This window comes from Gymnoscopelus braueri (genome assembly GCF_963280865.1).
Source record: "Gymnoscopelus braueri genome assembly, chromosome: 3".
NCBI classification, from domain to species: Eukaryota; Metazoa; Chordata; class Actinopteri; order Myctophiformes; family Myctophidae; genus Gymnoscopelus; species Gymnoscopelus braueri.
In genome coordinates this window covers 33,951,950-33,968,482 of record NC_137612.1, presented here as the reverse complement: position 1 = coordinate 33,968,482, position 16,533 = coordinate 33,951,950, and the positions used below count along the sequence as shown (strand labels likewise).

Sequence of the window (16,533 nt, the reverse complement as noted above, 5' to 3'; positions counted from 1 at the left end):
AACCATATGGAATGCAACAACAAATAGCCCACAGCAATTCCCCATTGTGTACTCCTCTATCATGAACAAAATAAAGTGCACGTTTATAATCTGACTTCCCAGAAAATTCACTCAATTCTTCAACGTCAAAAGAGTTAACCACTTAAACAGCCTATACTTTGTTGACCGGGGTCCGACAGTAGTCTATTGGTCCCCTCTTTTGTTCCCACGTACACCAAATCTCTTCAAAATAGGTGATCAAAAATTAAGCTCACAACTTGTCGCAATGTTGTGAGCTTGTAAAACGCTGAATGTTCAACTATTTTTGCCAAATGATCATCACGGATGTTTTAAGACTCAAGGGGGCCAATTATGTTTTAGGGCCCCGGCGGACTGGCCATTTGGCGTACCGCGCAAATGCCCGGTGGGCCGCAGGGCCAGTGGACCGTTGGGCCAAAAAAACAAACAAAAAAGAAAATCGCTCCCGTTTTAAGATTATTACGGTCATTTCCGGGTCGCGCGGCCCAATTATTAGTTACATTAATGTTTGGGCTGGGATGCTTTCCAGCAGGGGCCTCAGTGCGGCTGCAGAGTTCATGTGCAGGGCTGGGCTGAAACAGTGAAACGCCCACTATGACTGATCTTGGTGACAGAGTTCAGTATTGTAACTTCTGTCAAGTTGCACTCTGTGACCTGGTTCCATGCAAATGAAGGCAGGTATCTGGAGTTTAATATTCAATCTAATGTCTTTGATGCATCCCAGATGGAATGCCAGGAGGAGAGGAAGAGGAGAGAGGAAGGAGAGTGAGCTGTGGTTGCTCGAACCCAAATTCCAAAAGCAATGAAATGGGGATGGCCAAATGAATAAATCATCTGAGCATTAGTTTACTTCAGGAAAGGAGAGAGAGAGAGAGAGAGAGAGAGAGAGAGAGGCTTGTGTGTCTTAACATTATTCTCCCTGGAACTTTCAGTGCTGTTTTGATAATACGGTGTCTGCCTTCATTTGTGTATAGTATACATCATATAGTATGTATACTATATGATGTATTCACTTCACACTGGGGTCAAATAAAACTTTTATTTTGTCTGCAGCTTCGTGTCTGAACAAAAGTGTTTAACTGATTAAGTTTGTGGTGTTGATGATTTAGCCACCACTTGCACTACAGCAGCATACAATACTACACTCAAGTTCTCACAGCATTAACTTTAAATCAAATTTATAACCACTTTCAACTTGGCGTCCTTATTTTAGGCATCGGTGTAAATGTAAAAAGAATAATAATAAAATAATTCTTCATCTTTTCAGCACAGACCCAGTTGTCTGAGGTCACTTTCAACATATTTGCAAATGTGCCTCTTGTAGCTTAGAAACCACCTGCCAATATTGTCAAAGATGTGTACACAGCGAAATCATCATAGTTAATTATCAGAGTAGGCCTATGCATGAGGATATAACTGACAAACAAACAACCACAGTACATTAATTTAGTTTATTTCTTTTATTTTGCATAGCAGTGAAACACAGACATGAAGTGAAAAAAACACAGAGGGAATGCTGAAAGTTTCAGCATTTAGTAGTAGTAGTGCCTAGTTGCAAAGGCACTGCAGAATCAATTGCTGAGCATTAAGAGACTCTTACATCCAGATTAAATAAAGATGAACCTGAAAATCTCTCACTATTCAGCGACAACGAACCAGTCGACACCTTGTTATAAAGCATTCGGCACATGCAGCCAGGCTATACTTGATGGCAGAACTGACAGTCTGTCTGACTGACTGACAGTAGCCTACAGTATGTCTTCATCATTCAAGATGGAGACGCACATGGTGATTCCAGTCATTAAAGCCTCCCTGAATAGGGGAACGGCTGCTGAAAGATTCAGAAGAACGTTGGCTCCGACGTGACTCTGAGCTGCAGCTGCCTGGCTGGCGTGCATGTAGCCACTTCCCCCCCAGCTGTCAGGAGCCAAACAATGACTGAGGAAGTTTCACCCAAGTCCCCAGACCACACAGCACTGGTACAGGCCTTCAGCCAGCACAGCACATGCAGCAGCAACTGTCAGCTATCCATCATTCCAGATATAATCATACACTTTTAATTTAACTCTGAGAGCAAACAAATGGAACCAAATGGACCTTATCGGTCCATTTGGTTACATTTGTTCTCTCTCAGAGTTACAAATGGCTCAATTAATTCGATTCAGTGCTATGAATTATTGTCTTGCAGAATACAGACATCAAACCCAAAGATGAATCAAAACAACCGTACTGACAAAGCATGTGGCAAGGGGAACTTCTTACGACATGTATAATTGTGTTAATTTTGTATGCTATGTTGATGGATTGAATACATCGGACCACAAGTCACAATGGAAACAATTAAGTCCCCAGGACCTTTTGTGTTATCCTTTCAGCCTTAATGTCTTACTGTACCACGTGCTGTTTACATTTTCTGACTGATAAAGTATTCAATCAATCAATCATATGGATATCTCCATGATATCTCACTTGTTTGTGTGATTCATATATGTTCAGTCTTGTTTAATATATCTTACGGTGTCACGATACACCGAACCACCAAGAGAAGACAAAATAAAGTTTTAGTCCATGGCTAAGACCACACTCCACACTGGACTGTGTAAATGTTATTAATGTGATTCCTGGACAGAGTAAGACACAATGATGCTGCCTTACTGTAATTGTGGACTGGAAGCCATTTTTTAAATTATTATATTGCTTCTATGTTACAGGCCCTGTGTTGAGAAGAATGTCCTCTCACTTAAATAAGCCGGGGTCATAAAAGTGACGTCAAAGGTTGAATCTGATTACCTCCTACAAAGGCCAGAAAGGTAAACAGAGATAGCAGTTGACACATGACAGGGCAGGCCCTCCCCATCACCAAACAATGCCATTGTGACAGGCTCAAGGTTAGGACAGACAACAGCCAAGGTTTAAGGACAAAGTTCTCTTTATTTCCCATGACCACATGACTACAGTATCTACCGCATGTGGTAGAAAGCTAGGAAACAACCATAAAAGTAAAATAAAAGCACGCCATGACAGAGTCTTTGTCTCTGAGTATATTTGACTAGCCTGCGCTCATTAACCCGATTTACAGCAGGTGTGTAGTCACACCTAGCTCTGCGCACAAGTTTGAATCAGGCCAGGTGATAACTGCTTAAATTAGCCTTACATCATCCCACACAGCCATGTTTACACAGAACAATGCACATGTTCCAGTCTTTCTAGGACTGTGTAAAATACTGAATGGAATGATCTACTGCGTTGGTTCTCAAAGTGGGGTCCGGGGACCCCCAGGGGTCCTTGAGGGAGTTCCGGGGGGTCCCCAGCTAAATAATATAGTGAGGAACCAAATTTGACCCTTATGGGCCTGTAACTCAGAGAGTGTACAAATGGAACCAAAGGCACCTTAACGGGTCCATTTGGTTCCATTTGTACACTCTCAGAGATAAATCAACGATTTTACAACGATTTTACAATATAAATTGGGGTCCCAGAGATAGAAATGCCATTAAATGGGGGTCCGTAACCTAATGCATGTGAAACTGGGGGTCCTTGAAATTAAAATGTTCGAAAATCACTGCTAGAACTGTAACAATCTGGGCATATCTTTTCAAATAGGGGTCCGCGGGCTAATAAGTGTCAATTTGGGGGTCCTTGACATGAAAAAGTTTGAGAACCACTGATCTACTGTATGTATTCATAATACAAAAACAATAGTCTAAATGGTTATTAGACTATTAGCAGTCATATTTTTTAGGTCAAGTCATGTCTCAGGGCCTAAAAGCAAGGCTACTTGATTGAACGGATATGTTTTAATATTTTAGAAGAAAAACGCGTAAATGGCTTACATTCTGCTGTGTGCATACTGAAAAGGGATGAATATGGATTATTCATTCAGATCAGCCAAATTGTTATGTAAGTCTTTTGATTTCACTACAATTGCCCTCATGATGGTAACAAAATGAAGACCAAATGGTCCTTTACAGCAACCCATGCACAGGATGGACCCATGCTGCCATCTAATGGTAAATATTTGTCAATGCAGGACACATAGTGAGGGTGGGTAGCCACTAACCAATTTAGCCAATGTAGAAGTCCTTCAGTCTATACATGAATGATTATTAAATCATATTTCGGGAGCAGAGCAGCAGTGCTGCAGTGAGCAGGTTTCATCACTTTTAGCTTATAGTCTTTAGCAGGTCTATAGTGATGGGATGCAGCCCGAAGGAAACAAAATGCAATTTATTTTGCCAGCAAACCTACTTGATTAAGCCCTTTAACCATGGGATTTTTAGAAAATGGTCAAGCATAGCAGATTGGCGGTTTTAAAAATAATTGTGATTCTTCTTTTTTCTTTTAACAAGTGGTTAAGTCTTAAAGGCATACTAGGTAACGCTTTCAACAAAAATAAAGTTAAATTGTATATCTTTTGTGAGTGGCAAAAGTTTCACAACACCCACTCCATGAATTTCACCCCCGGAAGCCTTTTATTTATATATTTACTATTGAACGGTGAAGGGGTGGACTTTCCCGGGGAAATGACGTCATCTGGCCGAAAACGGAGGCGGAAATGCACTGGTTTCCTGTTTGGCCAGGAACTACCGCAACGGTTTCCTGTTTGGCCAGGAACTAGCGCGCTAATAACAAAAAGGAACCTCACGCTGATTTTAAGAGAATGTAGGATTGGAAGATCGAAAAAGAACAGAAAAAGAAAGCACAGCTCATGGTAACTAATGCTCCACTGGCTAAGAGAAACGATCCGTAGATAGTATAAAACAATTAAAAGATCGCTTTTTGAAACGCTTCCGGCTTCCGGTGATAACGAATGGAATTCTGGGTAATCGAGGACTACGGAAATTGTATGCAGTGACGGTAGTGACCAGCAGAGATTGCTAAAAATCGTTATTTGTGATTTTGCATTGTACAACTTTAACCATATCAAAATAATTTCTGTCAAAAATATAATTCTTATTGATCAAAAACCCACGTAAAACGTTTCGTGCAGATTGCTCAAAGATCCCAGGAGGAGATGGATTTTTACTGTTTTTCATATAATTCAAAATGGTGGGAAATCTAAAGGTCAGAGGTCAAAAGTCATGAGTATGAAAGTTGTTAGGCATGAGGAGACGCATGTGTGTATCGAAGTTTCATGGCTGCAGGTCAAACAGGGCATGGGTTGTACCTGTTCAAAGTCAATTGAGTGAAATAGCGCCACCCTTTGGCCGATAGTTGTGAGTTTCGTTTCTTAGCTGTTTGGCATAGCCCTCTACCATATTGCCAAGTTTCGTAAAAAGCGACCACACGGTTGGGCCAGAACTGAAAAAACGGCGGAAGAAGAACGCCTACAGTTTCAATAAGGCTTCGAGCCTGATAGGCCTCAAAACCTTAAAAGCCTTTTTCATTTTTTTTGCCTTGTCTGCAGTTATTTATGCCAGTCCAGTCTTGACAAAGAAGGTGAGGCCAAGAGATGGAGACAGGGGACAGACGAGGGACACTGACCACAGTGGACAGCTGGAGGAGGAGAGAGGAGAGGAGGAGGAGACAGTGGTGGACATCTACGATAACGTCAGAATCAGTGAGTTTGTCTCTGGGCCACAGGAGGACATAATGGACGATGCAGCAGGAACACAGATTCAGGGTACGTTTGACAATGTTGTGTGATTTCTCTGTTTCAAGGTGTTATTTTGATAAAGCTATAATCCAGTGTTTCTCAACCTTTTTGATTTCAAGGACCCCCAGTTTTATGTGTGTTAGGGCAGTGGTTCTCCACTTCTAATAATCATAAAGTGTTTGCAATATTTCAGCTCGCTGTTTACTTCCGGGATGTGTGCTACGTCAAAATGATCACTGACTGGAAACAAGCGTTGCCAGATCCGTGAAACAGGCGAGAATCTATTTTCTCACACAAACTAATCATCATGCCACAGACAACACGACGGGAGGGAGGGAGACAGAGAGAGACGAAGGGAGGGAGAGAGAGAGGCTATGGAATACACGCTCCCCTAATATTACAGCGATGAGCGTGTACATCGTTTACTTGGCGAGGGTGCATCTGGTCAAGTCACGCTAGATGTGAGGCCGAACTTCTAGTTACCCCAAACTATAGTGCTGCTTTAATAGCATCTGTGTTTCAGGCATGGTCAGCTGTCCTCCATAAATACAGTTCCCATCAGTAGTTTAGTTTTGATAATAATAATAATAATAATAATAATAATAATAATAATAATAATAATAATAATAATAATGGTAATAATAATAATAATAATAATAATAATAATAATAATAATAATAATAATAATAATAATAATATCCAGTTGTGTGCTTAAAGCAGTGATTTATTTACGTATAGATTAAACAGAACAGTGTACATTAATATACAGCGCGGAACAAACAACAATAAAGTTGAGCTTGTAAAAATACTGTAATAGTGTTGGAAATGCATGTTCATTTCAATGGAAGCTGATATGGTTGTAAATGTATCACATATAACATGTTTAGATCAGAGCCAGATTGATATGGGAGTCTAAGGCCAATTAAAGAGAAGTAAAATGCACTGACACACAATGTCATTCTTGACTGATCCATGATACTGAAAAATGAAAACATCAGCCTTATATATTGACTGGGTTTTAGTTTAGATACATTTTGTTCTGTACTTAACGCTGATTTATTACATACATACATACACACATACATACATACATACATACATACATACATACATACATACATACATACATACATACATACATACATACATACATACATACATACATACATACATACATACATACATACATACATACATACATACATACAATATATAGAATTATTGTACATCATAACATATATATATTATATTTGTCAATGGATACATTTAAATAAACATGAACCTAAACTGAATTAGTCATTATTATTATAATACATGAAACAATGTAGAAATAAGTTCATATTACGAAGGAACAGTTATCACTGTGTTCTTACAATGATCATGTATGATGGAGAAAAATTAATGTGTGTGATTTATGTCAAACTAAACTTAACTAGACCTATTTTATCCCTATTCCATTTTCAGCTTCATCCAGCTGAGTGCTTCTCACAGAGGAGGGGCAGTTAGGGGTTAAGTGTCTTGCTCATGGACACCTTGACACATTGCCGAAGCCGGGAATCAAACCTGGGACCTTCTGCTTCCCAGGTGGGCTCTATACCCATTCAAGTATGACCCCTAAGTTTCATTTCATGAAACATATTCATCTCTCACACTCATCACATCATCATCTGTCTCTGTGCCGTATCCTGAAGAGGGCACAGGATACTTCCCCAGCCAATCAGAGACCTTCCTGTCAGGTGACTGGTAGTATGAACTTCCTGCTTCAGATGGTGTTCCACCACTCACTGCAAGAGAAGACAACAGACAGCAAGACATTTAGAATGAGAATAAAAACACACCTGGATGTGAAAACCCTGCAGCCCCGCATCTCTACATGTCTCTGTTCCTCACATATGAACCGTGATGTCATTTTGACCTTTGACCTCTGTCACCCAAAAGTTCTTCATCTCTTCAGGACAGCCATACTAAATCAAATCAAATCAAATCAAACTTTATTTATATAGCACATTTCAAAACGACTGTCGCCGACCAAAGTGCTGTACAGGTCAACAAAACAAGAACAACAAGTACACAATACAGTCAAAGTACAATTAAATCATGAACAATTACAACAAATCAAAGTTAATGCTTAATTTTGGTTAAAAGCCAGGTCAAAAAAGTAAGTCTTGAGTAGGGACTTAAAAACCACAATGGACTGGGCGGATCTAATGAAAAGGGGTAGATCGTTCCAGAGCCTGGGGGCAGCCACGGCGAAAGCGCGGTCAACCCTGGTTCTCAGTTTGGCAGTTACTGTGGGAGTCATTAAAGAGAGGTGAGTTGACCTTAGGGCTCTAGGTTGGTTGTGGTGTTCCACAAGCTCCGTTAAATAAGGGGGGGCCATCCCATTGAGGGATTTAAAAGCAGTTAATAAAATGTTAAAATCAATTCTAAATCTCATACGGAATAAAGTGCACCGGAATTAGTGCATACTGATTTTTCCCTCTTAGTTTCATGAAAATACAGACGCTCACACACACACACACACACACACACACACACACACACACACACACACACACACACACACACACACACACACACACACACACACACACACACACACACACACACACACACACACACACACACGAATAGTTACAATATGTTGCAGACAGTTTATTGATACTCACTACTTGGAATATATCCATGATCAATGCTGTTCCTTCTCCTGACAGCTGGCAGGGTTGGTTCTTCTGGATCCTTCACTGCAAACTTTAACATCCTCTCTATCAGCTCCTCCTCTCTCCGAGAGTGTCCTTTGTTCCTCGTCACCATGTCTTCTATTTTCTCCATCAGCTCTGTTACTTCTGAAATGTCCCACTTGACACCATCTTGAACATGATACCTGAAGCCACATTTCTCCAGGAGCCACCTCAGAGGTTCTCCTTCAGACTCTATGTACTCCTCAACACGTCTCTCTCCCAGCCAGTATCCCAGTGTGAACAGAACCAGAGTGTGTCTCCAGACTCTGTCCCCCAGCAGCTCCATGTGTTCCTCCACTGATCTCCTGTCAGCTTCAGAGAAACTGGACCTGACATCAACAGTCACCAAGACAGCATGGGGTCCAGGAGAACACAGAGTCACACCGTCTAGAAGGACGTCTTTGATCTTCTGTGATGGAGGTGTAGTTGACCAGTCTGGACAGTTCACCACACTCACATTTCTGTCAGCAACTCTTCTCTGTTGTCTGACACATTCTGTCAGTTTAGTCTGGGTTTTAAACTCCTGGAATATGAGGTTTACTGTATGTTAGTCATAATAAACAAAACATTTATTCTATTCTGTCCTCATTGGAGTTACTTTCTCAAGCTTGCCAGAAATGAACTCACTGAATGTATTTGTAATTATTCTCCATCACTTTGTCTAACAGTGCCACAGTAACACTACAAAAAAATAAAATAACAATAACTGTATGGAATGGAGTTAAGGCCTTTGCAGACAGGGTGCGATTTTTCGCATGGAAAAAAACAGACAATTTCATTTTTTAAATGAACACATGGTTCTCTATGACCTCATGCACACCGGCTCTGAATTTGCCGTGCGGCAAGTGGCTGCGGCGGTGCGGAACCCAGTTCGATTTGTGTGTCTTTTCGCAAATGTCTGCAAAGGCCTTAATGGAACATAACTAGAAAGGTGCAGTGGAGCACACTGTAAATGTCCACAAGGGGACGTGCTCTAATAAAAATATTGATGTATACTTACATTCTAAATACAGTCATGAAGGACTCAGCACCATGTGACACTTTATACTTTTACTCTTTGCTGTTGTAACATCCTCAACCTACTGTACCCCTGGATGATTATCCTATCCTTCTCTCTCTCTCTCTCTCTCTCTCTCTCTCTCTCTCTCTCTCTCTCTCTCTCTCTCTCTCTCTCTCTCTCTCTCTCTCTCCTCTCTCTCTCTCTCTCTCTCTCTCTCTCTCTTACCCATTCATTGTCTACCTCTCTTCATCATCTTTCTCTCTGCTTTGCTGATAATCATCACTCTAAACTGTAAAAGAGGATAAAGACTGAACCCTCTAGTCTAAGTAAAATAGACCTCACTGTACATGGTTACATGAAAGATACAGTCATGATGAGAATCTATTTGAAAATGAACATGTGTGTATTGATCACTGACAGTTCATTGATCACATTCAAACATTCATGACAGCTGATACTTTCACATTATCATCAGAAAACATTTATATTTGATCTCTTTACTGTTTACTCCCATATCATATTACTCACCTTGAATTGAGTTTCTGTAAACACACTCTGCTGCAGAATGCGGTTTCCAGCTCTGTCCCTGTCCTTCTGCTTTCCACCAACCAACATCAGCGTCACATCTGCTAGACTCTGATGTTCTCCTGACACACACACACACACACACACACACACACACACACACACACACACACACACACACACACACACACACACACACACACACACACACACACACACACACACACACACACACACACACACACACACACACACACACACACTCTACATTAGTGCACTGGATAAAATGAACCCTAACATAGCAAAAATAGCAGATCTAAAAACTCATAATGCAACACCTTGCAACGCATTGTGAGCTTGTAGATCGGCTATTTTCGTCTAGATATTTTGGGGGGAAAGGAGCGGACCAAGTATAGACCCCTGGGGGATCCCAATAAATGAAGTATTTAGGGTTTAAGTGGTTAACACTTATTGACACTGAGCTATTTAACTCTTATTTTAACAATGAAATATCACTTACCTTATCTTGAACACTGATTTAAATATTTAGTATTGGATTCATAGATTCATCTACATGAATTATTACATACTGTAATAATAGTGACTAAACTGACCACAGAACAGTAGAACTAATGTATCAATCATTTGAAGTTAATGAATATTCTTGTGATCAATTATATAAATGTGTTGAAATTAAACACTGAATATGTCAATGTGTTTGTCATCAGATACGTTATAACATTAAAGTGTATTTGTACTGCAGCTTTTTATCATATAGAATCATGAATCATCATCATCATCATCATCACTGTCGGGTGTAAACCTTGTATGTCCAAAACCATTACTTTACAGGAAATGGAATAAAGAACCATGTGTTCCAATGGATACAATGTAGTTATTATTAGTTACAAGCTCTTTATAATACCTTTCATTTGTTCAATATGTATAAAACCCACATGCAGACAGACTTAACCACTTTCACTTTACCTTTCAAAATGTTAGCACAAATAGCAGATCTACAAGCTCACAACGTGTCACGATGCGACGCATTGTGAGCTTGTAGATCTGCTATTTTTGCTATTTTTGCTACTTTTGCGTGACGTTGTTGTATGATGAAGTAGGGTATTAATAAAAAAAAAAAAAGTTTAAAAATGCAGAAGTTTCCTGCCCGACAGACACAATATATTAAATTGGCAAAATATTGATAATATATATTATTGCTGATATAAAAATGTATTAGAAGAGACAGGCAAACACAATTACACGCGCATGCGCGCACACACGCACACACACACACACACACACACACACACACACACACACACACACACACACACACACACACACACACAAATAGGTTTTATAAACATTACCTTCAAACAGAGCTTTCAGAGCAGTTCTTTGTCTGTGTGTCTTGGTCATGAATGTGTGGACATGTTCCTCTATGTTCCTCTTCCTCCCTGACATCTTCTCATCTCCATCATCTTCATAGTGTCCACCTGTGTTTCCTGACACCATCGCATCTATCTTCTCCAGAAGCTGTGTGACCTGAGTGTCATCTCTCTTCCTATTGTTGAAGACATGATACCTGTTCCCACATTTGTCAACAAGCCAGCGGAGGTCTTCTCCTTCAGCCTCAATGTGCTGCTCAATGCTTTTGTCTCCCAGACGGTCTCCATAGGTGAAGAGTATACTAGTGTGACTCCACACTCTCCGTGACAGAAGTGTCATGTGTTCCTCTACTGCAACTCTCTCTGCTTTGGTGAATGCTCTATGAAGAGGAACCGCTAGAAGAACAGCATGTGGTCCAGGAGGACAGAGAGACACACTGTTCTGGATCTCCAGTTTGTCCATCTCTGAGGTGCCCTGTAGTGGACTGTTGTAGAACCAGCCTGGTGAGTCCACCACTGTCACATGTCTCCCTACTTTACCATGTCTCACCTCACACTGCACTGAACTCTGACCTGTCTGACTAACTTTAAAACCACTTCCTGTCAGAATGGTGTTCCCTGCTGAACTCTTCCCAGACCCACTCTTTCCCAACAACACAATCCTGAGGTCAGTCAGTCCTGTCAGAGAAAACATTAATTACTTGTACACCTTTTTTTAAACACTCACTGAAGAAATAATTCTCCGTTTCCATTGTGCTATTTTAATAACACATAGTTTAAATGGCAGATCTACAAGCTCACTATGTGATATGACACAGTGTGAGCTTGTAGATCTGCTATCTTTATTTATTTTTTTAAATGTATGTTTTAGTTTTTGTTTCGTTTTTTTTACGGGGGATTCTCCTATAATGATTGATTGATTGATTGATGTACTTTATTTAGTAAGACATGAGAACAACAAGTAAATGGAAGTACAAATTCACAATACAAGTTGTACTAAACTGGAAAGGGTAGGTTAAGACTTTGACAGGGGCCATTTTCGAATTGCAGCCTCCTGAAGGTGTATCTTTAGGGCAGTTTTGAAAGTGAGTAGGGGTTTACACTCCTTTACTCCTTTTGGTAGGGCATTCCACATTTTTTGTTGAATAGCATGAGAACGAGTTCATTCCCTTTGTTGAGCCAAATCTGAGTTGAACATGATCCGTGGAGCTGTCTCTGTTTCTAATGAAATGGTCAAAATAGCCTTAATGTGGTCAAGGAACAAAGTATGTCTAGGTAATTACATGTTGTTCTTAATATCTAATAATCGCATTGATACAAGTTAAATGAACAATAAGGTGTGTTCAGTAGAGTACAGTGATGTAGAGTCAAGTAACAGTGGCACGATACATCTACAAAACGTGTGTGTGTGTGTGTGTGTGTGTGTGTGTGTGTGTGTGTGTGTGTGTGTGTGTGTGTGTGTGTGTGTGTGTGTGTGTGTGTGTGTGGCTAATCTCACAAACCGACCGATCATCTCCAACTTTCTTGTGAACACTGCCAGTAAGCCAAGGAAGTAACTCCATGTATGTATTTTCTCATATGTTTTAAATATTGTCGCTGTCCGGCGGGAACCAGCTAACTCAATTTTCAGGTTTTTTGTTTTGTTTTCATAAACCAGCGCTATTGAACACATATGAAAAGAAGTAATTCTATTTCTAAAATCTATGAAGTGTTTTCTGAGGAGATCAATGTGACAAGAAATTACTCTCGCTAGTTCTACTTAAACTCCAACTCTGTGAAACCCTTTTTGCAGAAGTCATTGTAATATTTAAAGTCTGTTTTATAATTGTAGGTCTATATTATATAATAAGTGTCATGAAGCATCGGGGCATAATTCACACGTTGTGATGCATTGTGAGCTTGGAGATCCATTGTCAGCTTAGCCCCATTTGGAACCTCTCCCTCCGCAGCGATTTGAGCTATTGTCAGCTGTTCTTATCAACTCCTAACTCCACTTGAGCTGGATTTGGGTGAAGTGGTGATAATATAATGTCACATGCAAGTATCTGACAATATATAAAGTAATTATACCAACTTTGATGAGGCAGTGTTGCTTTTTATAACTTACATTTTATAATGGAATTGAATTTGGGTTGGATCAGGCTGAAACTTTGGCCAAATATGGAGTCATATGTTATACATAATTATGTCCTAGAAATGTCATAGATGTGTCATAGATATCTATAGAAATGTCATAAATGTTATAGATAGACTGACCACATGAAGTCTGAGATCCACATCTGCTAATCTGTTATTATACCCTGTCTTGTTTTCATAATGAATGGTTTAGTATATATAAACCATTCATATTAACTAATATTACAGTGCAGTTTGGATGGGGTGTAATTCAATGATTAGCCACTTATGTCCTATTTTGACTTTGTCACACAACAGTGTCTTGCAAAAATAGTGAACACAGCAGATCTACATGCTCACAACACGTCACACTGTGAACTTGTAGATCTGCTACTTTCACTATTTGTTTACCTTTTTTTAAATGTTCAACTATAATGACAAGCCGAAAATAAGGATCAATTATTAATTTATTATTTTATCAAGTTATCAATATTTTTTTATAATCGATTATTAAATTATTAAATGTATTAGTTCGATTCATTGTTGCACTCATAAGTGGGAGATTTGAAAAATCTGTCTCAAGAACGGTAGATTTTTATATTTTTTTGCATGAACATCCCTACTATTCATTTTTTTAATATCAATTATGTTTGTATGAACAGTCAATCAAAGGCAGTGATTTGAACTGTAAGTGTTGGTTTTCACTGTGTGAGTCCTCCATAAGAGGAAGTTAAACAACATTGTATTTGACCAAATTATTTTTGGATTGTTAGTATTGTGGATCTCATAAACCGGACATGTAGCCCCCTGATTGGCTAGTCCGTCTCAGGGTGCCTATCCCATAGCCTGGAGGAACGATTGTCCTTCAATTATTAATTCACAGAAAAAACACACTGTACATGTAGTTGTTATTGACCTTGGCTTGATGACATTGTGCAAAAGAAATATGACACTCATCTGCCTAATGGTTTATGAGACAGACAGACAGACAGACAGACAGACAGACAGACAGACAGACAGACAGACAGGCAGACGCATGAACCTCCTGGTCAAAAGTAATAAAATATTCTTTCTTAAAGTAAAACAAAACATACCAATTTCTTTTGGAAGTCCAGCTGTTCGTTTCTGAGTGTCTGCCGTCCTTTGTTCTGCTCTTCTTCTGATAGTTCTCTCCCTCTCCTTCAGTTCCTCTGAGACGTGTTCTTCTGTCTCATAGTGACAACCATTACTAGTCACCATCTGATCTACCTTCTCCAGCAGCTCTGTGACCTGACTACCATCTCCTCTGTCACTAATGTTGAGAACATGGAAGCGGCCTTCACATTTCTCTATAAGATATCTTAATACAGGGTTAGATCTAATGAGCTCAGGTCTCATGTTGTTTTTATCAGCTACAGTGAACACCACAATAGTGTGTTTCCACACTCTGTCACTAAGGAGAAATCTCACATGCTCCTCTGCTGACATCCCTGTTCCTATATATGGGTTGTCCAGTCTCATCACTAGGGCAAAGACATGGGGTCCTGGACAACACAGATTCACACTCTGTTGGATTTCTAACTGAGTCAGTTTTGGGGTAAGATCTAGGGGGTGAGTAGACCACCATCCTGGAGTGTCTACCACAGTGACCTGTCTCCCTGACACTTCCTCTTGTCTCATGACACTCTTAGATGTAAATCTTTTAGTTTTAAAAACATCTCTGCCCAGGATGATGTTTCCTACTGAACTCTTTCCACTGGATCCACCTCCATGTCTTCCCCCGATCAGAACAATTCTCAGTTCTGTCGGGTCGCTGTTCTTCCCTGGTTGGAAAAATAAATATAATATTCATAAAGATCACAGATGTGACTAAACCAGTATCAGTTTGTTGGTTTCATGTGTTTCAATAGAACTAACCTCTGATGGAAGCTGAGGTTCTGGACATCCTGTCTACAGCTGTTGTTTGAACTGTAAAACAGTAACAATACAGTATAAGGCACAATAATCCGCTATTATTGTTTTGTTGTCATTACTGTTATATCATACATTTGACAATAATTAACAGTGGTGGACCGAGTACTCATACTCCTGGTCAAATGTGTATCTTGAGTTAAAGTACTAGAATACTTGCTTTTAAAAATACTTCTGTATTCAAAAGTAGAAATTACAAATTATATTTTCAGTGTAAATAATTACACATTTTCCCCAAAATGCAATGATTTACCAGAATCAATAGTGAAAATAGCAGATCTTCTAGCTCACAGTGCGTCGCCTGCTATTTGCTGTTTAGTGTCCTATATTAAAATTGGCTTAAGGGAGGATATTCACATGAGAATGTGCTCTGTTGTCACATTGCTGTGGTTGTTATCATGGAGTCATTCAGACTAAAGTGCACTGAACAGAGATAAAGAGCAGGGCTTCAGGATTGAATAAGTCATTGGGCCAACCTGAAGTGTTTTATCAGGGAACTTGAGGGAAATGTCTCCCCATAGTGGCTGTGTGTGAACCAAGCTGACAGCTACTCTCACTCCCTTTCTGTGGAGAAAATGCACAGTAAACACTAGCTGTGTCTTCAACACACTCCTATTTCAAGGATCTGACATAAGTAAATAGGGTTATTATAATCCTAAACAGAAAGTTAAATAAAGGTGGAAAATAATGAAATACAATTAACATATTTGAACAGCTGGAAAGCAAGTACTAACATAACAACTCCAGTATTATTCCACAATGCTGCTCCTTGCTGGAGCAGCATTGTTTGAGATAAGGGACTTAGCAATAGGTCAAAAGGTCAACCGCTACATCAACAGCTGTTAGCATGGCTGGTTCTAGCCACCAAACCAGAGTGGTTTCATCTCTAGGGTCAGAGATGGTCAGTCCACCCTAGGTGGACACGCACTGACCTTTTGCACCTTAATCCCATGTATAACGCACTGACTTTTTTTTGTCTTTTTATTGTGCTCTTTTTTCTCTAAGCACCTTAACGTCTATATGTATATCATGCACAGTATAAGTATAACATGCACAGTATACATACATTGCTGCTATGCTCAGGCACCTTAGTTTTTTATTATCTCAGGTACTTTGTAAATATGTAGATAACTTGTCTGGCCTTCTGTTGCTCTCTTGTTTTGATCTCCTTCCCACTTGCCCCCCACCCCTCTTCTT

General features: G+C 39.7%; 2 protein-coding genes across 2 annotated transcripts in view; one reads left to right on the top strand and one right to left on the bottom strand.

Moving 5' to 3' along the window:
- Positions 1-1,952: 1,952 nt before the first annotated feature.
- Positions 1,953-16,533, top strand: part of LOC308081901 (uncharacterized protein) — a gene marked incomplete at both ends in the record, with an annotated part of 33,106 nt that continues 18,525 nt past the window's right edge. The window contains 2 exons of the mRNA XM_080423517.1: positions 1,953-2,037; positions 5,426-5,641. Coding sequence (XP_080279643.1) covers positions 1,953-2,037; positions 5,426-5,641 — 301 coding nt within the window. The remainder of the gene's footprint in view (positions 2,038-5,425; positions 5,642-16,533) is intronic.
- Positions 7,241-15,310, bottom strand: LOC308082914 (GTPase IMAP family member 8-like; the record flags this gene model as incomplete). Its single annotated transcript, XM_080424996.1, has 7 exons — positions 7,241-7,398; positions 8,284-8,878; positions 9,884-10,002; positions 11,254-11,949; positions 14,481-14,677; positions 14,990-15,188; positions 15,283-15,310. The coding sequence occupies 7 exons, from the start codon at positions 15,308-15,310 to the stop codon at positions 7,241-7,243; spliced, it is 1,992 nt and encodes a 663-aa protein (XP_080281122.1).